The sequence below is a fragment of the Zonotrichia albicollis genome, chromosome 10 (genome assembly GCF_047830755.1).
Source record: "Zonotrichia albicollis isolate bZonAlb1 chromosome 10, bZonAlb1.hap1, whole genome shotgun sequence".
NCBI lineage: Eukaryota > Metazoa > Chordata > Aves > Passeriformes > Passerellidae > Zonotrichia > Zonotrichia albicollis.
Window position 1 is genome coordinate 9,829,518 of NC_133828.1, and position 25,753 is coordinate 9,855,270.

Here is a 25,753-nt window from a genome sequence, read left to right on the forward strand (position 1 = left end):
GGACAACCTCGGCCCAGCCCACCCCGAGCCGCGCGGGAGCGGAGGGGAGGGGACGCTGCCAGGTCTCGGTGGACCCACAGTGACTCTCCGTGGATGTGAGGGACTACTGCAAACGAGAGTGCCGATTCTGGAGGAGGGGGAGGAGCTCGTAGGGCAGTTCCCGGCGGCGGGGCAGTAGCGGCGCTGGGCTGGAGACGCCTCCGCTCATCCCGCACATCGCAGCGCTCGGAGCCCGGAGCCGCCCGCCAGCCGGGGATGCGGGAGCCGTCCTGACACCGGCCGCTCCACAGAGCCCTTTTCCCTCACGCTGCGCAGGGACTTGGGGGCCAAGTTTTGATGACCTAATTTTCCAGGTAGGCAGACTTTTTCGCTCCGAGTACAGGGGTTCTGTGACTACTTACTGGCGGAGCTCCAGCCGGGAATAACATAAATCCGTCTGAAATTTCAGCCTGTGCCTGCTGCTACTTACTGGCTTTCCAGCAAGGTGCCTATTTCACATTTAGACAGCGACTGCTATAAGAGAATATAAATTTTTCCTTTACTTTCAGGTTTTGGCTAGTTTGGGTGTTTTCCCAAGGTTTTGGGGTTTTTTTTCCAGGTGTAAGTAGTGTGGGCCACAAACTGCCAGGGCCACAGATCTAGAAAATCCATCAGTTGAAGGGGGTGGATTAGTTCAGCAGTAACAGTGAAGTGATAGGACCAGGACAAAGAACTGCTCTGCTGCACGATTTCCACTTCAGTTTTGGGATTTCGGAAGATATGATTTAGACTCACCTATGGTCCCTGTCTCCTATTTTTGCTGAATTACATCAGCACAAGCCCGTCTGTTTTGGGAGATGGCAGCACATTTAGGAATGCCTGGGAATTCATTGCACTTGGTGGCAGGAGTTTGCTCCCCTCAGCCTTCCTGCAGACCAGGCTTTCCCTGGCTGATATCCCTGGATAATTATGTGGAATACCTGGAGAAGATCCGAAGTCTGTAGCTGAAACCTCTCCCATGGGTGCTCTGCCCAGGGATGAAAACTACAAGGCAAGTTTGTGTAGTGGCTGTAACCAGCACTGAAATTCCCTCCTTGTGCAGCATGCAGACCACAGGCACACAGACGGGAAGGAAGAGGAGGTGCATTGAAAAGAGTTTTGTTCCAAATGAGACGTATTTTTCTTTTCTAGTTTCATTTATCAAGCATCTGAGTGGAGAAAATGCTGCATGCACAAGTGAGTGACAGCACAGGCATTGCATGCTGGGCATGGCCACAGAAAATGCTGGGATTGAGCAGCAGGGAGGCTTCAAACTTTATTCTGAATATTTTAGCACAGCCAGCACAACTCTCCTTTCTTGAGAGGAATGCAATTTGTGTGGCTTTAAATTTATGTAGCTTTAGATAAGTTCCTTGAAGACAGTGTTAATTTAGACAGCAGAGCATCTCGATTTTTGTGAATTTGGGGAACAGTTTGGTCAGTTACAATGGGTGTTCTGGTGTTGGAGGAGACATACACAGTGCACCAGGGGGGCCTTCAGGAATATCAATGTATAGGATAAAGCAGACCATGGCTCTGCCTGGCCAGGTGCATGAGGTGACATTTCCACTGCACTGGGATCTTTTCAAAGTGTTATTTGGGATTTTCACTAAGATGTGAGAGCAAAAACAACCAGATATAATTTGCACATTTGAGCCACTGCAAGGGAATTGTTTGCCATAATATAACTTTTGGTTCAGTTGCTCATGTTGGAAGAGAAGCAAACAGAGAACTTGGGTCCTCCTGCGAGGTCACTCTTTTGCAGGGCTCTGTCTAGATAAATCCATATATTTTCAGCTATGTGCGTAACAGCCAGGTCACCTGGGATCTCTGTGTGGGACCAGCAAAGACTATGCATTTCTCTGCACCTGAGGTAGGAACACAGACCCTCATACAGGGAGAATGGTGCAAGACAGTGCCCTCAAAATTTTTTCAGAGGATCCACTGCTTGAGATTCCCTATTGTTTTTCCCTTGTGTGCACGGCGAAAGAGGTGATATACTCAAAGATACAAATACTGAGAGAAGGCCTCATAGGAGCAAAGGTCCTGCTCTGGCAGAGAGAAAAGTCAAGGAAGAACAGGATGGGCAGACCCAAATGTTCAGGCATTATGAGTCAGCTCCCAATTTGCTCTTTGCATTAGTTTTTTGAACTGTGTTCAGAAATTGCATTCAATGTACAGAAAACAGTGAGTCTGAAATACTGGTGAAATCTGGGGTTTCCATCTCAGCATCTTTCAGTGGCAGGTGGGACTTTTAAGTCAAATATCAAATGTTACAGGAGCGTCACAACAGCTGGTGGTGCTCTGAGGATGACAAAATGGGCAGCATCACCCACCCCAGCCTTGGATGGCCCTGAAGCGGGTACTGGAGCTCCCAACAGCCCCCCACCGTGTATCCAGGGGGGTTAATACCAGGTGGGAAGCTGGGAGAGCAGGACACTGACAGAGCTCAAGTTGCAGAGTGGGATAGAGGAGACGGTGCAGGAGGACGCCAGGGAAGTGGGTTGTGTCTTGTGTTTTCAGGAGTCGCTTCCCTGCCTCCTTGTTCTGCCCATGGAGAGTCCAAGGCTGTGGTGCTTCACTGGCCCAGTCCCAGGGGTTCTGGGCAGGAGCTGTCCTGTGCCAGAGCTGGCCCTGGATGCCTGTGCAGGCCAACTGCTCTGCTCTACAGTGTTTTCCCACCCACACACACAGAGGGAAGGAAGGAGGGAGAGAGGGAGGTGGTTAAACTCAGCATGCAGTGATGAGTCAGACACTTGGCCAAAGCCCTCAGTGCTCCCAGCCTCTCCAAAAGTTGTCTCCATCTTCCTCAGCTAAAGGCTGGCTTTAAAATGGTGCTGTCTGAAGGCTCAAAGCTGTGTCCTACAAAAGATCAGGATCTCCTGCAGCTCTGTTTTATGAAGGGCAAACAAAACAAGGAAAGCCTGCAGTAGGCTTAGAGAGGGAAAATCTTGATCTTAACTAAAACACACATTTAGCATGAAAGTGTTTTATCCCTGCCATACCACTTTTATTCTCTGCAGCACAGTGGAAGTTTAGCCACACTGACTTGAGCGGGGCATCATAGAATCGTAGAGTGGTTTGGGTTGGAAGGGACCTGAAATACCATCCCATCCTATCCCATCCCATCCCATCCCATCCCATCCCATCCCATCCCATTCCCTGCCATGGGCAGGGGCACCTTCTACTAAACCAAGTTTCCCCAAGCCCCATCCGGTCTGGCCTTGGACACTTTCAGGGATGGGGCATCCACAGCTTCTCTTGGCAACCTGTGCCAGAGCCTCCCCACCCTCACAGGGAACAATTTCTTCCCAATACACCACATAACCCTGCCCTCTGGCAATGGGAAGCCATTCCCCCTTGTCCTGTCACTCCAAGCTCTTGTCCAAAGTCCCTCTCCAGCTCTCTTGTTGACCCTTTTGGTACCAGCCAGTGCAGTAAGGTCACCCCAGAGCCTTTCCTTTTCTAGACTGAAGAATCCAAATTCTTTCATAAGCACAAGCCCTAGTGTGGAGGAGGACTGTCACTGCTGCAGGGTCTCAGTAGCGCTGACACCTACCTTTCCAGTATAAACCAGTTTGCAGAAGCCTGTGGTGCACTGCAGCTGGCACTATAAACTGGAAGGGGACATGTCCCACCAGGCAAGAGCTAGGGCACCATGTGGAGAGAGGTCTCAAGGGAAGCCAGGGAGGGCTGAGTTGCCCGTATTCTTCAGTGATGCTGTTCCTCAGTCAGCTGTGGCAGAACTCAGCTGCATTGCTCATTTGCCCTCCCCTTGCATTGCCATTGCCACCAAATGCATGCTCAGTGTCCCTTCGAGCCTTGGACTCTTCCAAAAGTTATCCCCCCCACCCAAAAAAACCCCAAAACATTCAAGAAAGAAACTGTAGGCATTCAAGAAAGAAACTGTCTTTTTGGACTGGATTCAGATCTTTTTTTCATGACATCCCACATGCCCCTTACTGGTTAGTGTTGAGTTGGCTACCATGCAGAGAAGCATCTCTGGGCCACCAGAGGGCCATGTTGGTTGGTTCTGGGATCCTCTAGACACAAAGGTAAGCATCTCCCTTTCCTCCATATTCCACGATGATGACAAGTATTGCTTGAATGTTGCCTGAGAATATCCTTTCAAATCCCATGTATCTTTCAACACTTCCATACATTCCTAAGAATTTTTCCAACCAGATCTTTAACTCTTCTGCTGCTTTAAGTTGTCATAACCGTACACGAAAAAAACTCCCCCATGCAGCTGTGCCTTGAAGACATGGTGATGGGTTGAGCACTGAAGATGTGCATTTCCTCAAGAGATTTTTTTTATTTGTCCCTTCACTCTGTGGGGAGTGAAAGGGAGCATTTACAGGGAGCATAGGCTGGCTTTGTGGCACGCCAGCAGAGTCAGGAGATTGTGCATCATGTTTAACATGTAACCTGTGTGTTTTTCCACAGGCATCTGAATATCCTGAGGGGCTGCTGAGATGTTTAGACAAGCCTTGCTTCCCACTCTCCTTTGTGTGGTTCTAGTTCCTCTCCATGCTGCTCAGCTTGATGTGGATGCTGGAGATGTCAGTCCTACCTCCTGTGCAGGTATTAACCAAATAATTTGAGTCACCTTAGTGGGCAGCAATTTTAACAAAAACAATGCTCAGTTGTAGAACCTGCTTGGCAGGAACTGATACTGGGACATTCCACCTCCCCTGGCCCTTTGCACTCCTGTGGTAACAATCCATCTGTGGGGAACACCGTCCTCCACCCAAAATCACGTTTCCATGTTTGCTTTGGTGTGCAGAGAGCTGGAGATGGAAAGAACTGGGGTCTGCCAGTGGTGGTCTCTCCCAGCAGATGCAGTAACAATCGCCAGTTAGTCGCCAGCAGTCAGCTCTCTATCTGATGCCAGAAAATTGTTCACTTTAAATCTGGTGATTTCCTCATTTTTCAGTTACACTGCAGAAGTGATTTACGGGTCTGGTCGGACTCTTACCAAAAAAAAAAGCAGGATTTTCAAGACTGATTTAGTACTGAGCAGTGCTGGATTAATGGTTGGACTTGATAGTCTTAGAGGTCTTTTCCAACCTTAATTATTCTGTGATTCTATGGCAGTTCTTAGAAGTCCTGATCACTGGGGAACCATCTGACCCAAACACAAGTGTCACTTCTAGAACTAGGTGGGACTTGTGCATTTCCCAGCATCACACTTGGTCCAAGTGTCTGGGGGACAGCAAAGAGGGTGCATGAAGTGCTCTGACATGGTCTGAATAAATGTTCCCATGCAGAAAAGAGGAACTGCCCCATCAATGTCTACTTCATCATTGACACCTCAGAGAGCGTGGCTCTGCAGACTGTGCCCATCCAGAGCCTTGTGGACCAAATAAAGCGCTTCATCCCCATGTTCATCGATAAACTGGAGAGCGAGCTCTACCAGAATCAAGTCTACATCACGTGGCAGTTTGGTGGGCTCCATTACTCAGACGTGGTAGAAATTTACAGCCCTTTGACAAGCAGCAAAGACATTTACCTGCCCAGGCTGTCTGCCATTAATTACCTGGGCCGGGGCACCTTCACAGACTGTGCAATCTCCAACATGACCCAGCAGATCCAGACCCAGATGGCCAACGGTGTGAACTTCGCGGTGGTCATCACCGATGGCCATGTGACGGGCAGCCCCTGTGGGGGGATGAAGATGCAGGCTGAGAGGGCACGAGACATGGGCATCAAGCTGTTCTCGGTGGCCCCCAGCGAGAAGGTGTACGAGCAGGGTCTGCGGGAGATCGCCAACCTGCCGCACGAGCTGTACCGCAACAACTACGCCATCACCCAGAGGGACACCCTGGAGATCGATGTCAACACCATCGACAGGATCATCCAGGCTATGGTAGGTGCAAGGAGGGGAACAGGGGGCACAAGAGGAGCAGTTCACAGATGGGGGATGCTTTCCCTTCTGTTGGCTTTTGGAGATAACCTTTTGTAGGGAAAGTGCAGCTTTTTTCTGGTAGTTAGCCAGGATGCCTTGGTTTGTGTCTCTGTTTCCCAGCTTGTCTGGGCAGGCTGCCACCCTAGTCCTGACTCTTGCTGAAGACCAGGCCATACCCCAGCCTGCTCCCCATCCAGAGGCATGCGGAAGAGTGTGCCACACTGAGACACATGCTCACCATCAGCATCGTCCTTGAGACTCCAGCTGTGAGGCACTGTTAATCAGGGGCTCTCCAGAGGGCATCTCTACAGCCAGGGGACCTTTACCACCTCCTCTCCCTTACCACCACACTCCCCTCCAAGGGTGAGCTGATGTCTCCCCCATGGGACTGAGCATCTTAACTGATCATTTTCCTCCTGTTCTCTCCTTTACAGAAACACGAAGCCTACGGCGAGGTGAGTGAGCAGCATCTCTGTGTCTTTGCCACATGACGGGTTTAATTTGCCCCAATTGGAACAGACCAGCTCACTCCCTGGAACAGCATGGACCTTCATGGGATGGGTCCCTGCCCACCTGCAGAGTCTACAGACACATTCCTTTATCCAGCTGTTGTAATGGCACACTGGACTCACTCCCTGCCTACCCCTCACCTTCAGTGGGTTGTGGTCTATGGAATAGACTCATTCCTTCACTTTGGTGACCCATTACATAATGGTGCCCCTGCTGAAGCTCCTGCCCAGCTGGTACTACAGGGGTAGGGTTTGGCACACAGAGGTTGTGCAGGGGATGCTCCAAAGAACATGCCAGTCCCATGATGACCGCAGACAAGCAAGCCCCCACCACCTCAAACACATGGCAGTCTTGTTCTTCCAGTCTGGGCCCAGAGCCAAGCTATAATGAACATGCTCATGGCAACTTTCCACTCTTAATTTACGCGCAGCACTTCTTTGTGTATTTGTTGCTGCTTCAGCCCTGATCCAATAGATTTTAGCCCTGAGTTGATGGGGAGAAGAATGTGGAGAGCTGTGGGTGCAGAGCTGAGCTGAGTTTGGGATGCACACTATCAGTACCTAAGTTTAATTTCTTGTATTTCAGTGCTACAAGATGAGCTGCCTGGAGATTGCAGGGCCACCTGGTCCCAAGGGATACCGAGGACAGAAGGTAAGTGGGAAAGGCCTTAGCTGTGGGAAAGGTAATAATGCCCCTGCCTGCCTCAACCACTGCAGGGTGCCCTAGACCTCACCTCACATCACCTCAGCTGCTTTCTCAGGTAGCACCTAGCTGGGAAATATCCCCCAGCATTTGTCTTGGCCCTTGGAGACACAGCCAACACTGGTGTGCCCATGTCTGTGCCTAGGCTGATGCACTGCCAGCCTTGCAGAGAGACACTGGAGCACCTGAGTACACCAGGACTGAGGCAGCAGTTGTCACTGAGTTCCCCACTCTCAAATGCACAAGGGTGTCCCACTCTCCTCCTCCAGCTCTATGTGCTCTGATTTCCTAGAAACTGCCATTTTCTCAGTCAGCACCAAGCCTGGACTTAACGCTGGGTTTTTCCTTTCCTTAGGGTGCAAAGGGGAACATGGGTGAGCCAGGTTCCCCAGGGCTGAAGGGACGACAGGTGAGTTGTGGAAAATCCTCCCCTCCGTTTGCTACATCTCTGATGACCTCAAGCTAACTCTCCATGTCTTCCTCCTCAAAGGGCGACCCAGGTATTGAAGGTCCGATCGGATACCCTGGTCCCAAGGTAAGAATCACATGGCTGATGGCTGAGCTCTTTGCATTCCCTGATTTTTGGTAAAGCAAGGGAAACTTTGCTTCTCCCTCACACCTGCCCATTTCCCGCCCCAGACCTCTGTGCTCAGCTCCTGCTGACTGCCCAGGCACTAACACAGGGATTTGTTGTTTTTTTTTTCCTTTGTCCAGGGTGTCCCAGGGCTGAAAGGAGAGAAGGTGAGAAAGAAGAGATGGAATGGCTGTCTGGCACTTGGCAGGGACCACGCTCCTTTCTGATGCACAGAGGAGAGATTAGCTGTGATGGGGAAGGATAGCAACTCTATTAACATGTAATTGTGGGCCTGGGGAGGAATTTCCAAGGGCATCGGCAAAGCCTGTCTCCTCCTTCAGGCTTTGATCACGGTCTGGTGAAGTGGGAATGGGTTTGGGGTGTAAATGGAGGGCAAGAGGCAGGTGGTGGGGATGGGCACTGAAGGGGGAGGCGGGATGGTGGGGGATGCAGGCAGTGTCTGACTTCCTGTCCTTTTCTTCTCCCAGGGAGAAATTGGATCTGATGGACGGAGGGTAAGAAAGAACTTGCACTAACTTGCACTTATTTCCAGCTCCCAAACCCTTGGACTATGTGTTAACAGATCCCTCTTCTTTTTTTTTTTTCCCCACGATCCAAGGGTGCCCCTGGCTTGGCAGGAAGGAATGGCACAGATGGACAGAAGGTAACTGGGAGCACCCTGTAATGTTGCTGCCACTGTTCCGTTTCCTTACCCTCTCTCATCCTCACAGGCTGTTTAGTTTCTTCTCTCCCACATGCTGGCTTTCTGTTCCAGCTGAGGTTCCTGCGAACTTATCTGTACATTATTCTGCATGTCCTGTAGAAATGCATGAAGTAATTCAGGTCACAGGAATGAATGTCAGAATATGCTGAGTTGGAAGGGACCCACAAAGATCTAGTCCAATTCAACAGAACACCCCAACAATCCCACCCTGTGCCTGAGAGGGTTGTCCAAACTCTCCTTGAGCTGCAGCAGGACTGGGGATGTGATCACTTCCCTGGGGAGCCTGTCCAGTGCCCCACCACCCTCTTGGGGAAGAACCTTTTCCTAATATCCAGCCTACATCCCCTCCACAGCTCCATGCCATTAAGTGTCATCCCTTGGTCAGCAAGCTCTCTGCAGGATGTGGAGGTGTGACTCAGTCTGTGCTCCTGCTGAGAAGGTGATAAGGCCAGATAATTCGGGTGTAGATACCTTATCCTGGTTGTTAGTGAGCCCTACAGGACACAGACACAGAAAGCTTCACAGAAATTTGGTTTTCAGGGCAGTTTGTCACTTCATCTCTAACCTACAGCTTGTATTTAGTATTAAAGCCCTAAAGACAAATTCAAAGGTCTCACAGCAAAGTCCCTGGTTTTGTCCACTGGCCAGCACACCCTGGCTTTGCACAGTTTCCTATACCCAGCCCCCAGTGTATCTCTGAGTAATAAGTTCTTCCCACTCCTCAAGCACTGCTGAAGCTCTAAAACATCCTTCACTCCTCCCCACTTTAAAACACTAAAGCCCTTCAGCTGCCCCAGCCTCTGTCCCAGAGCTGTCTCAGCACACTCAGCACTGCACTGTCTCAGTGACAGAGCTGTTTTGGGACACAGGGCAAGGGAGTCTCTTCTCTGGGGTGTCTGTCAGCAGAGTGGTTGCTGCACACCTAAGCTGCTCTGACGGGAGAGGCATGAGAGAGGAGCAGCACAACCGTGAACATGACTGACCGCCAAATCCAGCCTCAAGGGACATTCCCATCTCTCAGGGTACACTCATGGGATGAGCCTGCCTGATTTCCTTTAGTCTGCTTTCTTCTCCACTTTTCTCCATGTTCAAGGAATGCACTTCCTATTTATTCTCTAACTGTTGACAGATAAGGTCAGCGGATGATGCCAACATTATTAATGTTATTAATGTCAGTAAGAAAAGCTGTGTTTTCCCTTCAGCCACCTATAACTTCTCAGTCTTTTCCTTTTGAATGTAATCTCTCCAGGGCAGGCTGGGGAGAATTGGACCACCAGGATGCAAGGGTGACCCTGGTGACAAGGTAGGAATGCTTTACTCTTTCACCAGCACATCAGTTATTTAGCTGCTGAGTGGTACATAAGTAGAAGGGTGGCCAAAAAGAGGTTACCAGCCCATTTTCCTACTGGCTGTATAATCTGATCCCAGACCTGGGATCCCTGGAATGGGGACCATGGTTTGATTTTTCTGTGCCTCCTTTCCGTGGACAAGCAAGCTGGGAGCCCCCAGTGTCCCTTCCTTCCACGTAGGGAGGAGGAATTGCCCCTTTCATTAACATTAGCAACAAGCAAAAATGACTTTTGCCTCTAGAGCAACTTTGTAAGCACTGGCTTAGAAGTGTTATTTTTATTAGAAAGTTTTATTTGATTTATTCTGCATGGAAGTGTTCCCAATGTGAAGTGGTTCTTTGTTATTTCCCTCCCCAGGGCCCTGATGGCTACCCAGGAGATGCGGGGGACCAAGGAGAAAGAGGAGATGCAGGCATAAAGGTACAAGTGCTCTGGACAGACAGCAGGGTGTGGGCAGAGGCAGCCAATGGGGACAGCTAAACACCATTCCCTGTATTTTTATATATATATCCTAAATCCTTTCCTGCTTGTGGAGCTCATAGGCTTTGGGGTCTGGATTTCATCACCGGGCACAGGCGGTGAGGGAAGGGCCTTGCTCCTTGGGCTGCTTGTGGTACGGGGTGCTGGTGAGGCAGGCAATGACCATTGGCTCTCTGGCTCTTTCAGGGGGATCCTGGCCGGCCTGGTCGCAGTGGACCCCTGGGGCCCCCAGGAGAAAAAGGAAGCCAGGTAGGTTCATGCTGCATTCAGATGTCTCCAGGGTTTTCCTGTGGTCTGTTCATAAAATCACAGAATGGTTTGGGCTGCAAGGGACATGAAAGCTCATCCAGTCCCACCCCCTGCCATGGGCAGGGACACCTTCCACTAGCCCAGGTTGCTCCAAGCCCTGTCCAGCCTGGCCTGGAAAACTTCCAGGGATGGGGCAGCCACAGCCCCTATGGCTTTGGGCAGGACTGCACAGATGCTGTAAGGAGCAGTTGACAAGCCTGACTCTGCTCCAAGGCTGGACCCCTGCTCATGCCATGTGGGCATGCTGGGTGTGTGGAAGCAGAACTGGGTGCTCATACACATTTCTGCTCAAGGAGGACTGCTTGACACGGGATAAAAGTGGGAGGTGTGTGCGCACTTTGACCTCTCTTCCAACAAGCTGTATTTCTTTTTTCTTCTGCAAGGGACTTCCAGGCAACCCTGGAGCTCAAGGGCCTGCTGGAGCCAAGGGAAGGAAAGGTGAAGTGGGACCTCCTGGACCCAAAGGAGAGGCTGTAAGTGGCTGAATAGATCCCTGGACATTGGGCACACTGCAGGAACCTGAGGCAGTTTAATGGATAAGTGCTGAGAAACTCCCCTGTTCTGCTTTGTGCATCCCAAAAGGTGTGCAGATGCTGATCTCCTTGTCTCTCCCATCCTCACAGAGCAGAACTCCCATAATCCTAAGCTTAATGTTAACCATTCACCTTAGAGAATCATCCTGTGTTCCCACATAACCACACAGCCCTGTCCTCCATGGATGCTCAGGGACACTTTGGTTGTACTCTGGCAAGTTCCCCAAACCTCTGGCTCCTTGAAGGATCTCAAAGAGTCAGGATCTGGTGGTCATTATGGCAGAGCTCTGTGAAAAGGGCAGTGTCACATATCAGTGGTGTCACACAGACCCAAGTTAATATGATGGGGCACTTCAAATTTTGGGGAGTGGGTTAGAGAGGAGGGCATGATCCCTGGCACAGCTCCACCAGCACCAAGGGGCCAGAACCCAGCCAGAGTGTCCCCTTGTGCAAGATCCAATGGGGAAGGCAACACTGGATGACCTGGAAATAAATAATAGTCTTTAACCCTGAGGGAATGAACCAGTTATGTTTGTGGTCACTGTGGTGAAACACACCTGGCTGTTGCTTCCCAAAAGGAAGCATGGGCATCCCTGCTCCCCTGCTGCTGGGAACCCACTTGCTTAGCAGGCAGGTGTACATCTCAGAGGGAGGAGGAGGGCAGCCAGGGGTCACTGCCCAGGTGACATCCATCCTTTCACCCATTTCACCCCATTCATGTGACTTCTCTGTCTGCCAAGGGGCGACGTGGAGATCCAGGGACGAAAGGCAGCAAAGGCACTCCCGGAGGCATAGGAGAAAGGGTGAGTGAAGCAACTGCCCAGATTATTGCAAATAAGCCCCAAATGTATAGGACTGAGGAGTGTGTGATGTGCTACGACCCAGCCATGCAGTGTCCATTCAGCGTCCATGCAGCACCAGAGCTGGGAATGCAGATCCCACTGCGCTGTGCTCCCACTGTGCTACTGGCACCAGGTACAGCCTCGTCCGCCAGGGTTTGGTCCAGAGAGGGGATGAAGTGCAGCAAACCTCAAGGTTGAGAGACACATTCAGAGGTCATACTGCCCTGACATTGTTTCAAACCAAGAAACACCGGGTTTGAGAAGGACATCACGAAGCACTGCCACACACAGAGATAGCATTGGAGACATCCCTGACCAGGAATATCTTTCCCTTCTCACAGGGAGATCCTGGTCCAGAGGGTAATCGTGGTCTGCCTGGTGAGGTTGGAAACAAAGGAGCCAGGGTAAGCATGGAGCAAGGCTTGGTGACAGCCAGGAGGAAGGGGGAGCGGTGGTGCCACCCAGGGCAGCTTGCCTGGCTTTCCTCCTCATGCGCTGTGTGTTCTTCTGTCTTTCTTTGCTGTTCAGGGAGAACAAGGACTTCCAGGACCTCGAGGCCCTTCAGGTGCTGTGGGAGAGCCAGGGAGGATAGTAAGTCGCACTTGGGCATGTGTGTGACCATGCCCTCCTTCTGTGGTGAGAACTTGCCCTGCTGACACAAGCTTTCTGCACTGTCCCTCCCAAGGAGAACCTGCACACGACCTTCTCTCAGGGAGGTTCCAAAATCGAGTGTTCCCATGACAGTGTGGAAGGGATCTCTGGAACGGGTGGGTCACTGGGGAGAAAGAGGATGGGACTACACAAGCACCTATTTGTCCAGGGTCTATGCTTAGTCCATCATGCCACTGTGGCAGTAGTGCTGTGACATCCAGGTGGCTCTACAGGACATGGGACCCCCACTGCTGAGACACCCACTGCTGAGACAGTCACTGCCACAGTAAACTCACCAGCAAGGGAGATGGTCCTGCAGCATCATCTTGAGAGCTGGTTTCTCCAGCACGGTCCCTTGTGTGCTGGGGGGCCGCAGGGGACATCCTCACTCACTTCCTGCCTTCTCCCTAAATCTGTCCTGCAGGGATCACGTGGGGACCCTGGTGACTTGGGCCCAAGAGGTGATGCTGGACCACCAGGACCAAAGGTAAAGCTCATGAATTAACCTCTACATTTGGAAAGGCTTTTTTACTTATTTATTATAAAAAAAAAAAAAAAAAAAGTAGGCAGTTTTCACAGCAGAAGCTTGTGTGCCTCATAAACAGAATCAGACCTGAGCCTCCCTATGGGGCACAGATGTAGGTCTTTCTCTGACCAAGGAGCTCTGATTACACTCGTCACTCAGAGCAAACTCAGGGGCATCCCTGGCATGTGACATTCCCAAGACCCTCCAAATCCTTGCTCTGCAAAGCTATTCCAAAACTATTCCCAGCTGCAGAAGCCTCGGCTCCTGGTGGTGTCTCACACCCAGAGAAGATGAAAATGGCTGTAACTGTCACAGACAGAAGCGGGTCAGAAGGGCCAGGTTTGGTACCTCACAAGTCTTTTTTTTTCACCAAAGGGTGACAGAGGCAGGCCTGGCTTTAGCTACCCTGGACCCAGAGGACCTCAGGTATGTATTCTTCATCCAGTACGTGAGGAGATCTGTTTGAGTGGATGTTGCGGTTGGATATGAACCGACTGAGAAAAGAGGGAAGGAAGAAGAAAAATGCTCAGGGTCACAGATGTGTGGAGCCTGTGAAGGAGAAAGGGGGTTCAATACCAAGACTGAACCTGGTCACAGTCCATCAGGTGCTGGGGACCCCAGTTCCAATCATGGTGATGGTCTCTCAAGCATCAGCCTGAAGCTACAACTGCTCTTCAACTTTTCGCCCCTCACTGCAATCTTTGGGTGTACTGGTGTATTGGAATTAAATCCCAATATTGCCAGATGGAACGTGCCTGGGCTCGTCTGGGCCTTGCTGCTTGACCAAAGGTGGCAGCTGTGGTGGTTTCACCTCAGAGACACCTTTGGCTGGCTGGGTGCTGCAGCTGGGCGCTTGGGACAAGTCCAGGCGTGCAGGAGCTCAGGTTTACCTCTGGCAGAGAAGCTTTAAGATGAGGTGAAGGAAAAGGAGTCGGGTTCTGCTGGAGGGTTTCGATCCAGAGCTTTATTCTGACCCACACGCCTCTGGATCCAGCAACAGCTCCAACAGAACTGTCAAACCAGGTGGTTGCTGTGTCTTTTAACCCCAGGGAGAGGGGTAGGGAAGGGGTAGGGAGCCATCAGCCAGGTAAGCGGGGGAAGTCTCAGGGGACAAATGGCACCTGGATGGCCCAATGTCCCCAGAGCTGAGAGGCATCTTTTGAGCTTTGCCAGGAATGCCAATATTGACAGCACTCAGCAGGGGGCAGGGGAGGGGAAGGGAGGGGTGATTGGCACACCTGGGGAAAGAGCCGGGATGACTGAGACAGGCTATTACATCACATTGCAACACTGGTGCACAGTGTGGGGCCAGTCCTGGACACCTGCTAACCTCTTCCTCCTCTCCTTTTGCAGGGTGACAAGGGTGAGAAGGGGCAGCCAGGACCCAAGGTGAGTGTGCTTGTCTCCATCATCTGTTTTGTTGTACTGACTGGAATGCCACGGAGTTGTCTCCCAGCCTCCTAGGTTAATGGCTAAGGAGCCAGACCTGCCAGCAGCTGCCCTGGATGTTCCCTGCAGCTGCAGCCTGATTATACCTCCCAAGCCCATCTCCTTTTGAAATCATGTGAAAAATGTGTTGCAGAGCTTCTATTTTTGGGATGTTTTTTGGTGTTTTGTTTTGTTTTGGTTTGGCTTTTTTTTGGTTAATGCCTGTATAAACATTGTTTGCTGTGCTCTGAGCTGCTGTTTTAGAGGATGCACTCCCAGGCCAGGCAGGCATGTATTTGTGATGCAGCAGAACCTCTGCCTGAGCACATCCAGATGTGCTCCATGCCGGATCTGTTTCTCCTTCCATCGAGCAGGGAGGACGAGGTGAGCTTGGACCAAAAGGAGTACAAGGGACCAAAGGAGAGAAGGGAGAGCCGGTAAGCAGATTCCCTGTGCTGCCCCAGGGTCAGTGTCTCCCTCCCACATTGCTGCCCTGTATACTGGGGACGACAGTGCCGCTGTCTGCCTGGTCCCTGTCCCCAAGCTCAGGTGTAGCAGGCTGGTGACTGTGCTCAGCAGGACTGGGGCTGACCAGGGGGTCAGGAGGGGCCCTGAACACCAGGGACTGCATTACTAACATTGCCCAGGAAATATTTGACTCTTCTGTACTTCTTCCCCAGGGTGATCCTGGCCCAGGAGGAGAGCCTGGACAGCGTGGTCCACCTGGTGAAGCAGGCCCTGAGGTACAGTCCCATGGCATTGTGTCTGAGCAGATGCTGTTGGAGGGGACAGTTTCCAGAGGTGTCCACTGGCTCACAGTGGGCCTTCTCCCCTTCTCCTTCCCCTTCTGCAAAAAGCCACATTTTTGATGGCTCTGACATCTAGTTCCCAGAAAAAGAACTCTTGGGAAAACTGTGCCTGAAATCCCTGTGCTCTTCTTACAGGGGACGCCTGGCCCACCAGGAGATCCTGGTCTGACTGTAAGTAACACCTGCTACTCTTCCTCCTGGGGCAATAATGGCTTTTCTGGCACAGCCCAAGAACAAAATAGGACATCAGGTCCTTCTGCTGCCCTGGCAGAGGTGGCCTGTGGCTTCCCATGGAAGCCAGGGAAAGAGGGGAGAGGGCTGGCTGGGTGGGAAGGGAAAGGGAAGCCTTCGCTTTAGAGGGAAGCATTCACCCTGCACCCCTTTCCTGGCAGGACTGTGATGTGATGACCTATGTGCGAGAGACATGCGGATGCTGTGGTGAGCTGATATCACCTCTCCCCAGGGAAGGGGAACAACCACATGAGAGATTGGGATAGGGGGTCACCAGAAGGTTTCCAGCATCACTGACCCCTGTGTTTCCCTTCCCCTGCCCCTCTCCCCAGACTGTGAGAAGCGCTGCGGTGCCCTGGACATCATGTTCGTAATAGACAGCTCTGAGAGTATCGGCTACACCAACTTCACCCTGGAGAAGAATTTTGTCATCAACGTGGTCAGCAGGCTGGGCTCTATTGCCAAGGACCCCAAGTCAGAGACAGGTATGGCCTTTGTGGGGACACAGTGGGGCATGGGGAAAAGGGTCTTGGATCCTTTCAACCTCAATGGTTATTTTCCATGTCTTTTCAGACTGATTGGGCAGCTCTTTGACTCTGTCCACTTTTTCCCAAGGATGCAAAGCCAAGTAATGTGACACTTTTTTGGCAGGTGCCCGTGTTGGGGTAGTGCAGTACAGTCACGAGGGAACTTTTGAAGCCATCAAGCTTGATGATGAGCGCATTGATTCTCTGTCGAGCTTCAAGGAAGCAGTTAAGCGCCTGGAGTGGATCGCTGGAGGCACCTGGACACCATCTGCCCTTCAGTTTGCCTACAACAAGCTCATCAAGGAAAGCAGGAGAAAGAAAGCCCAAGTGTTTGCTGTGGTGATCACAGATGGGCGCTACGACCCCCGGGATGACGACAAGAACCTCGGGGCTCTTTGTGGCAGAGATGTGGTGGTCAACACCATCGGCATAGGCGACATGTTCGACCAGCCGGAGCAGAGTGAGACCCTGGTCTCTATTGCCTGCAACGAACCCCAGCGAGTCCAGAAGATGAGACTCTTCTCAGACCTAGTGGCAGAGGAGTTCATTGACAAGATGGAGGATGTGCTCTGCCCAGGTCTGTCCTTGTCTTTGCATGGAGCTGGAGTTTTGGGCCCCAGGGTTTGGGGAAGGGGGCAGAGAGGTGTGCCAGTAAGTTGGCCAGCAGCTGGGTCATCCATAGTGGGATCTGACCTTAGCCCTGAACTAAGAGTCCTTCCTCAGATACAGACCAACCTTTTGGGGCAGTCCTTTGATGTTCCTGTAAGAGACATTGTCCTGCCACTCCTACTGTGCAAACTGTGAAAGGGGATGGTAACACATGGCTCATTTTTCCGTGTTTCTTTTGCTTCCAGATCCACAGGTTGTCTGCCCCGAGCTGCCCTGTCAGACAGGTAAACATTTCAAGTAGCTTTGTGCCATTTGCACAGACTCTGGGGGGAGACTGCACGACTCTCAGGAGTAGGAGAGCGGGGAGCAACCCTGTTCAGTCCCTTTGGAAGGCAGGAGTTTGGGGAATAGTGTTACTTTACGTGAGGAGAGGCCCCAGGGCTTCATCTCCTGCTCTTTCCCTGTCTCTGAGTTCTCTGCACAGGTAGGTACAAGTGCACTGTGTGAGTGCACCAGCATGGCTCATCCCTGATATTTCTCCCCATCCAAATTCCTGGGAGCCTGACTTGAGTTTGGTTTTGACCTCCAAACTCAAGTCAAAATCTCCTTGCTAAACACCCACTCGCATGACCTTTTTAGCAGAATGTTCCTTGGGAGTGACAGGCAGAGCAGATATTAGGGATCAGTTGGAAAATGGCAATTTGGTGGACCTAAAGCTTTGGCTTCTCTAATGCTGGCTGTATTTAATTAACAATTAACTCAGGGTGTTGTATTAAAGGAAAAGACAGTAAGGATCCTCTGGTGCTCTATGTGCTTGAAGGTAGCTTTACTGGCTCACATTTTGCTTGTTAAGGAGCAGATGTGCATCCCAAATTCCTAGAGATCCTGTCTGTCTGAATCTCAGTGTCTGTTTAAATACTATAGGTGAAATCTGTGCTGATGCACAAAATTTATAGAGGACCACGGTTTTGCCTGTTCTGCAATTTTTGTCTCTTCTCTTGCCATGAATGTTTTTGTGGCAGTCCACAGTTTCAACTGAGCCTTATACAGAATATCAAATTTCATTTTTAAGTAAGTCCCTTTGTTCCCATGCAAAGGAAAGGAAAACTGCTCCCAGGATGCACAGAAATCCAGAGAAAATCTATAATTATGCCTGTCTAAAATCTCTTGCTGGTATTTTGACTATTTGCACCTGGTCATGATGGGGACATAGTGTGCAGCTGTGATGCTGAGCTTCTCTGCTGTGTGCTTTGAAGAGCTTTACCTGCAAATCTGTGCACAAGGAGGTGAAACCCCCAGGCCACACTGGTGATTGCTCAGGTGTCTTCAAAGGTTTTGGTCTTTGCAGCCTTCCTGTTTCCGAGGAACACAAGCAGTGGCACACTTGTTTCTCCCGGGCTTGGTCCATCGAAGCCCTGCAAAGCAGGGCAAATTGTCAGTTCTTTCCTTGTAGTGCAGTTGGGTGTTCCTGTTCCTGATGCAAGGTGGGAACATCAGCCAGAAGACAGAGACAGTGGAATGGCTTGGTTGCTGGTGCCAGGGGACCAGAACAGGAATGGCTTGAGGAGGCATCTGAGGGGGTTCCCTCTTCAGTGAATCCCTTAAGCCATGCCATGCACAAACCGGGCTAATTGCGGGCAAGACCTGCGTCCCAGAGAACTTGGCAGGTAGAGAGATGAGGCTGGGTAAGCTTGGCCTCCTGTCAAAGTGCCCTTTCAGCATGGGCAAAAGCTGTTCTAGGGCTGGTAGATGAAATTTTAAATAATAGTTTCAGGAGTCTTTGGGCAAGGAGCCTCCCACCCACCACACTCGCCGGTCCATGCTGCACTGCTGTCACCGTTTAGAAGTTTGTGCAGTGGTCACACTTCCCTAGTGGCAAGGGAACATGAAGGCACATGTCAAGGCCTGGGGCTTCTCTGGTTCTCTCAGAACATCCCATGAGCTTGTGTCAATTCCCATGCAGTTCCTCCAGCTGGAGATGGTGTCCTTCGGAGGGAATGTGAGTGTGCCAGTGCACATCTATCCCCAATGCGTGTGCTGCAGACCGGCCAGACAGGTCAGGGAGGCAGCTCAACCAGCCCAGTTCTTGGCCCCATGGCTCAGCGTGGTGGTTCTGACACTTGGAGGGGCAAATCAACTGCCCCAGCTTCAGCCTGGGTAATGCCAGCAGAGCACAGTCAGGGACAGGTACCACATAGAGCCTGTCTTCCCCCCATGCTGCCTCAGGGCTTTACCTGAGATCTTCCCATTCTCAGCACAGCCCCTTGTGTCTCATTAGTTACTGCTGTGCTAACACGATGCTGGAGGGTCGAATGCTGAGCAAATCTGAACTAATCACTTGCTTCATAGAGATCGCATGACATTCTGAGAGGCTCTTGCTAACCGACGCAAAAGGCTTTGCTTGGAGCTTTGGGGTTTTATTCAAAGTTAAATTCAGCACAGCCAGGTGCAGACAGAGGCTCTCAGGGTTCTGACAAGCCCAGACACCATACAGCTCTGACTGCAGTCACAACCCTGAGGCTGAGGGCCAGGCAAAGAGGTCACATAATGCTGTCCCTTAGATGTCTGCCTTACAGCATCACTTGGGAAGTTCGCACAAAGCACATCCTAAGCTACATGAGGGGTGAATCCCATCTGCAGAAGGAAGTGGCCTTTTTCCTGAGCACTGTTCCTTCTCCATCGTGCCTATGGCGGATCGGTAGGAACTGGGGTGTTCAGGTTCTGTGTAATATGCTGGAGTCACTCAGTTGATGTGTGAAAGATTTCAGGGCAAATCTCATGGTTTCTTAGACACACATGGCAGAAAGATTTAAAATCTGGCTTTGGTCTTTACTTTCCTGTCCTTGTTAGCTCTGTTCTTCTCTGGTGCAGTGCAAGTAGGAAAGCCAGGTAGCTTTCAGAGACGCAGCCATTGCTAGCAAGCCCTGAAAATATTCTTTTGACGCTCACTTGCAGATGACAGGAACCCTGGGAGTGTAAACCCACTTATTTTCCACCCCATGGAAGAGGGAGTCAACATAGATTTCCCCAGCACCATACACTCGATCGCCCAGTTCCTAAACTCCACGCGGGAATCCCGGGACCCCAGCATGTACACCCAGCTGGTGGCCACTTTGGCCTTTACTGCCGAAAAAGCCAAGTTTGCCACTGGAAATGAGCGGCAAGAGTGGATGGACTTGTTCATTGACACCTTCAAAATGGTGCACAGTGAGATTGTGGGAGACCCAGAGACTGTGCTAGGGCTGTGCTGAGACCTCTCTTGGGGGTCACGGGGAGGTGGAGGCTGAGTGGAGGTGGAACTCATTGCTCCTGTGTGGCAGAGGGGACAGCACAGGGGAAGATGCTTTTAGTTCAGGAGAGACAGAGGCAGTGGAATGGCTTGGTTGCACTCAGATGGGGACAGGGCACAAGGAGCAGTTCCCTCCAGCTTGGCCACCATGGTGGGCTTTCCCTAGCAATGTCAAGGAATGCTCTTGCTCTGCCTGCTGCTTTTTTGCCTAGAGCCTAATGATGCATTTTCCCCATGCCTTCCTGCATACGTCCTTGTGGACCCCCTCCAAAGCATCTTCTGCATCCTCTCTCTCGGTTACCACAGGCTCTCTCTGGGTCCTGCAAGGCTGACTAAGCAAGGTGCATCCCTGCTCACCACAATGTCTCTGTGGACCCCCTTGTGGGCAGCTGGGGGTGTGGAGGGAAGAAGCAAGCAGGATGGGAGAGGGAGCAACCCTCCCTTTCTATAGGGAGCATTGTCCCCGGGGCAATGCTTCTCTCAGAAGCTTTGTGGTCTCCCCTGGCCTTTTTCTCTGCTTGTACATTTGTGTTTCCTCTGTCACAATCCACAACATGTACCTGTCCATATACAAAAGGCAGATATTCTGTCACGTGGGGCTGGGTGGTCCAAAGCAAAACTCCTTGACCGATGTGGGTTGTTTAAAAGCAAGCTTGTTATAGTAGAGCCTACTCAGTCCACACCCAGTGCTGCTTTGGCTCAGAGACTGCAGAGCCACCGCCTGCACTGCAGGTATGCGTGTTTAGACAAGGCCTGGTATCTCCATCCGCTCAGCTGCCCCTGGTTGCACACAGTCAGGCAGGCCAGTGCCCTTCCCACCTCCAGTTTTACTGCTCTCAAGCTCTATTTAGAGGTAGTGGAATTTTGTGTGCAGACACAGGAGTAAAAGCGCTTACTCTAACTGACATGGTATTGTTGCAATAAAGTATACTGAGCAAATGTCATATTTAATGGGCAGAAGGGAGATGTGCCATCTTCAGGAATGTGGCTGTAGTATTTCCAGGTGTAAAAAGTGGAGCCAGTTGCCAAGCTCGGCCATTGGAATTGCCTGCTTTGCACTTACTGGAGTGCTCCCCCAAGGTTTCAGCACTTTTTCCTCCCAGGGACAAGTTGCTGAGAGAACTCTACTGCTATCAGTGCAGAATAGAGGGGTAAGAGTTCTGAGGGCTTTCCATGGCATGCTGTGTGTTTTAGGTGAAAGCAAAAAGATCAGCCTCTGCCTGACTCTGGTCATAATTCACATATTCCAGACAGTCTGTGCAAAGCCAAACTCCCTACTCTCTCGTGATTTTTTACTGCAAAATTAGTGTGACTTAGCCTGCTGGGATGCAGGACTGAACTCAGAGTAGTTAAGCTGCTCCAGCCATGATGCCAGAGGAAAATCTCCCAAACCCCATTGATTGGAAAAGGTCTCAGGGCTGGAATATTTTGCTGAACAAAGAGAGATTTGGGGAAGATTTGAGCTAAGGAGGTGTTGATTTTATTTAATTTCATCACACAGTGGCCATTTATTTCTAGCAAAACACTAGAAACAAAGTTTTTTACCTCTCAAAAACCTTCAGCTCTTTGGAGGTGGGGAGAGGGAGAAAATGTCTCTTTGCATGAGGAGTATTTGTGCTTGTTCTTGTTAGAGGCAAATGGGTGAAGGAGTGTTTTTTTTAGCATAATCCTAGCTAATCCCTCTGATAAAACCAGATGGATTTCATCACAATAGCAATTCCTTCAGTGAAGCTCTTGGGCAAAGTAAGGACATGATAAAGATAAGGAGCTGTGTAAAGGATGGTCCATGCCTCTCCAAAGACAGGAGAAACTAGGAAAGGAGGAAACCCCAAAAAGGATGTCAGTCCCCACTTCACTTTCATCTACACTGCCAACACTGGGAAAGAATAGAGGAAATACAAGTTCCTCAGGTTTTAGAAGAAGCAGGAAGGTGATGTGAATGGGTGGGGCTGCTCTGCACACACCAATGGCAGAAAAATCAATGAAAAAGAAAAATCAATTTCTGATTATTTGTGTTGCCTTCGTTAGACATCCTCAGCTGTGAGCCACAGGCATTCATGATCCTCATGAAAAGGACCAATGCACCAGTTAAAAGCATGACAACATTGGTTGGCCTAACTCATGGTGGTGCCTTTGAGAGCTTCTCTTCCAGTTAGGACGAGAATCTTGCTGTAGAAAAGGGTGCTCAGGTCCTCAGCCTCTCAGAAATGGGAACAAGCTGCAACCAGAGCCTGACACTGAACAGGACAAACCCAAGGCTTTGCTGCCTCACATTACCTTGGGATAACTCATACGTAAAGGCACCTTATCAAACACTGGAAAGCAGTCTTCTCCAGCTGTGAGGACTGAGCAGCGAGCCTGGGGAACGCTCCTATCAGATGTGCACTACATTCTCGCTGAAGCTCCATGGATGCTGCCCTCTGCTTAGCCAGGAGTTCTTCAGGCTTTCATGTTGTCTTAAAAACATGTGGGCAGCCTTGGGGGAGGCTGTTAACACTGCCCCAACACGACGCACAGCCCCTGCTCCCACCTGCTTTCACAGACCCTCACATAGGTGTTGCGCTGTGTGGTTGCAAGGGGGATTCCTTCTGCCTTTCCCCCTCCACGGCTGCTCAGAGCAGGTGAGGACCAGGAGTGCAGGTGCTGCCAAGGTGAGGTATCCTTGTGGCAGCAGTGCCTGGAACTGCAGCATCAACGTGCCTTAGCACAACATTTCTCACAGAAGTTTGGGCAGAGGTGAGTATGCGCCTTTATTGCTTCAAAGGAGAGGAGGTAACAAGTGAGAAGACAGAAGGAAATGGCCTCAGGTTGTACCACGGGAGATTTAGATTAGATATTAGGGGAAATTTCTTCACTGAAAGGGTGGTCAGGCACTAAAACAGGCTGCCCAGGGAAACAGTGGAGTCATCATACATGAAAGTGTTCAAAAGGAACACTGAATGGAATGTGCATAACTACAGAAAAGGGAGGAAACAGTGGCCCCTACCAGCTGACTCAAAAGATAGCTACTTTCTTCTACTTTTTGTTTTTTCCTGAGTTTATTCACTGCATATATTAATATATTCTATATGGTTAGACTGGGCTTGGAGCAATCTAGTCTACAGGAAGGTGTCCCTGCCCATAGCAGGGGGTTGGAACAAGATGAACCTTAAGGTTCCCTCCAACCCAAACCATTCTGAGATTCTCTGATTCTATGATTTTATGTTAAGAGTAACTCTGATAGTAAACCGCTCTCCTGAAGTAACTGAGAGGTTTTCAGGTGCTGCTTGCTATTAATCTCTGGATATTCCTCTCACAAATAAGAGCTGGAAATTGATGTAGGGCAGTGGGCATAATTCTGAGACTTAAATGCAGAGACATATCTAACTTCACGAGGGTCAGTCTCAGAATTAACATTCATTAAATGCCCAATAGCTGAGGACATCAAAAGCAAAGCTCCTACATTTCAAGCTGTAAAGACAGGCTTTGGTAGTGGGCTTGGGCTGGTCCTTCTTTGGACAAGGGTGCACAGGGGCAACTCCAACCCAAATTATCCTGTAGTTTTCTCATTCTCCCAGCTCCTGTCTTCTTCTTCCCCCTGCAGAGCTTGCTGTAGCCCAGTGCACCCAGCGCCCTGTTGATGTCGTCTTCTTGCTGGACGGCTCAGAAAGGATCGGGGAGCAGAACTTCCAGAGTGCCCACCGCTTCGTGGAGGATGTGGCCCAGCAGCTGACGCTGGCCCGGAGCAGCAGCGACCCCATGAACGCCCGGATCGCGCTGCTGCAATACGGCAGTGAGCGGGACCAGAACGTGGTCTTCCCGCTGACCCACAACCTCACCGAGATCTCCGACGCGCTGGCACAGATCAAGTACCTGGACTCGTCCTCCAACATCGGGTCAGCCATCATCCACGCCATCAACAACATCGTGCTCAGCCCAGGCAACGGGCAGCGACTTGCCCGGCGCAATGCCGAGCTCTCCTTTGTCTTCATCACCGATGGCATCACGGGAAGCAAGAACCTGGAGGAGGCCATCAACTCCATGAAGAAGCAAGATGTCATGCCCACAGTGGTGGCTCTTGGGAGTGATGTGGACATGGATGTCCTGCTAAAGCTTGGCCTTGGAGACCGGGCAGCCATCTTCCGGGAGAAAGACTATGACAGCCTCTCCCAGCCCAGCTTCTTCGACAGGTTCATTCGGTGGATTTGTTAAAAGAAGGGCACATACACAATCCTTCTCTCACTGATATACACACCCCTGATATTACCCGTTGTATTTTCTTCCCCCTGTATGGTTGCTAGCCCTGAAGACTTGCCCTCTGGGTCCTCCTTTCTAACCAAAATCCAGAGCTCTTTCATGATTTTCATGATGAAGCGTCATCATGATGAAGAGTCATCATGATGAATCTTACATTTATGGTGCTAATTAAAACCCAGATCAAAGCAGGATACAGAGCCATATGAAATACTTCTGTAAAGCTTTGCACACACCAAGCCATGACTTGTGTATGTACTGTAATCCTAGGAGGGCTTATCAGAGAAACCTTTCCAGTGTAGTAGGACCAATGAATAACTCAAACTCTCAATATCTCCTAGTGCCTCTAGCCCATCCTTTCTGGGAACAGCAGGATGGTGTGAGAGGTACTGCTGCCTTCCACAGATGCTTATTTGGGGGGGTTTATCTATGTTAAATTTCACAAATCATCTCTAAGATCTTTATTTTCCTGTGGGCCACCTGCCTTGATTCCTTCTGTTATTCTGCCCCTCATCAGAACCTGCTCATCTATTACTGCACTCAGAATTTCAGCTGAGAGGGGCAGCATGACTCCCAGCATCAACAAAATACTGGACAGCCACCAGAGCTGCCTCCCAGTCATCCCAGTATGCTCAAAGCATCCATGGTACCTTCCTCCCACCAGTATCTCCTGAGCAATGCCCAGATTTGAATTCAAATTGTGCTGTCTGCAAAAATAAACTAACCTTTCCCAACCTATCCTGAAAATGCCTCCTTTTTTCTGTAGTTGTGGGATGTGGAGACCCTGGGGGGCATCCTGATGGTTGGGGAAACACAAGAAGCTTCCCTCAAAAAGCCGATAAGACCCCATTGGCTCCTTCCCCCGTTCCTATGTCAATTCCTGCATCCCTGAGCCACTCCCTCCCTATTCCCTGATTGGCCATTCTCTTTGTACTGCCCCAAGACCAGAGTGACCCCAGGCCCCTGGGGAGAGAGAAACCTGGACCCTCCATGTGTGCCTGGGACCCGAACATGTTACTGCATGGCTGAATTAAACATCTGTGGATACCATGCACAGGCCCTTTTTGCTTCTTTATCCTGGACTTTATTAGCAACAATTTGGGCTGCAACAGTGTGGATTTTTAAAATTATTCTTGATGAGCAGCTGGTTCTCCTGGTTTCAAGCTGGTAAATCCAGATAACCATGGAATCACAGAATGGTTTGGGTTGGGAGGGAACTGAAAGATTATCTCATGGGCAGGAACACAGATTGCTCCAAGCACTGGTATTGAACACTACCAGCTCTTCATGCTCCTCATCTGTTCGTGGGAGAATCCCTCTGCCATGGTGAGCTTTTTCCTATAAATTATTACCCTGGCATGGAGGATGGCAACCCACATAATTACAGCATCCCCCAGCCACTCCCTCTGCTACACCTAGGAAAGCTCACACGAAATGTAAGGAGGTTTACGGGATCAATGTTAGCAGCCAGCATCATTGCCCAGGAAAAAACACACAGACA

General features: G+C 50.6%; 1 protein-coding gene across 1 annotated transcript; it reads left to right on the forward strand.

The window, feature by feature from the left end:
• Positions 1-24,988, forward strand: COL6A2 (collagen type VI alpha 2 chain). The gene is made up of 28 exons (XM_005496031.4): positions 1-353; positions 4,465-4,602; positions 5,289-5,887; positions 6,361-6,381; positions 7,022-7,087; positions 7,494-7,547; positions 7,629-7,673; positions 7,853-7,879; positions 8,201-8,227; positions 8,332-8,376; positions 9,686-9,739; positions 10,143-10,205; positions 10,452-10,514; positions 10,958-11,047; positions 11,848-11,910; positions 12,291-12,353; positions 12,478-12,540; positions 13,025-13,087; positions 13,502-13,552; positions 14,480-14,515; positions 14,929-14,991; positions 15,235-15,297; positions 15,499-15,534; positions 15,756-15,801; positions 15,927-16,079; positions 16,246-16,698; positions 16,976-17,014; positions 23,603-24,988. Exons 2-28 carry the CDS (start codon positions 4,494-4,496, stop codon positions 24,208-24,210), a joined length of 3,063 nt encoding a protein of 1,020 aa, XP_005496088.1. The 5' UTR covers positions 1-353; positions 4,465-4,493; the 3' UTR covers positions 24,211-24,988.
• The last annotated feature ends 765 nt before the right edge of the window (positions 24,989-25,753 follow it).

Coding starts and splice junctions, on each gene's coding strand:
- COL6A2 (XM_005496031.4), top strand. CDS start 4,494: ATGTTTAGACAAGCCTTGCTTCCCACTCTCCTTTGTGTGGTTCTAGTT. Junction 11,911..12,290: donor CCGGAGGCATAGGAGAAAGG/GTGAGTGAAGCA, acceptor CCCTTCTCACAG/GGAGATCCTGGTCCAGAGGG. Junction 16,699..16,975: donor GGAGGATGTGCTCTGCCCAG/GTCTGTCCTTGT, acceptor TTTTGCTTCCAG/ATCCACAGGTTGTCTGCCCC.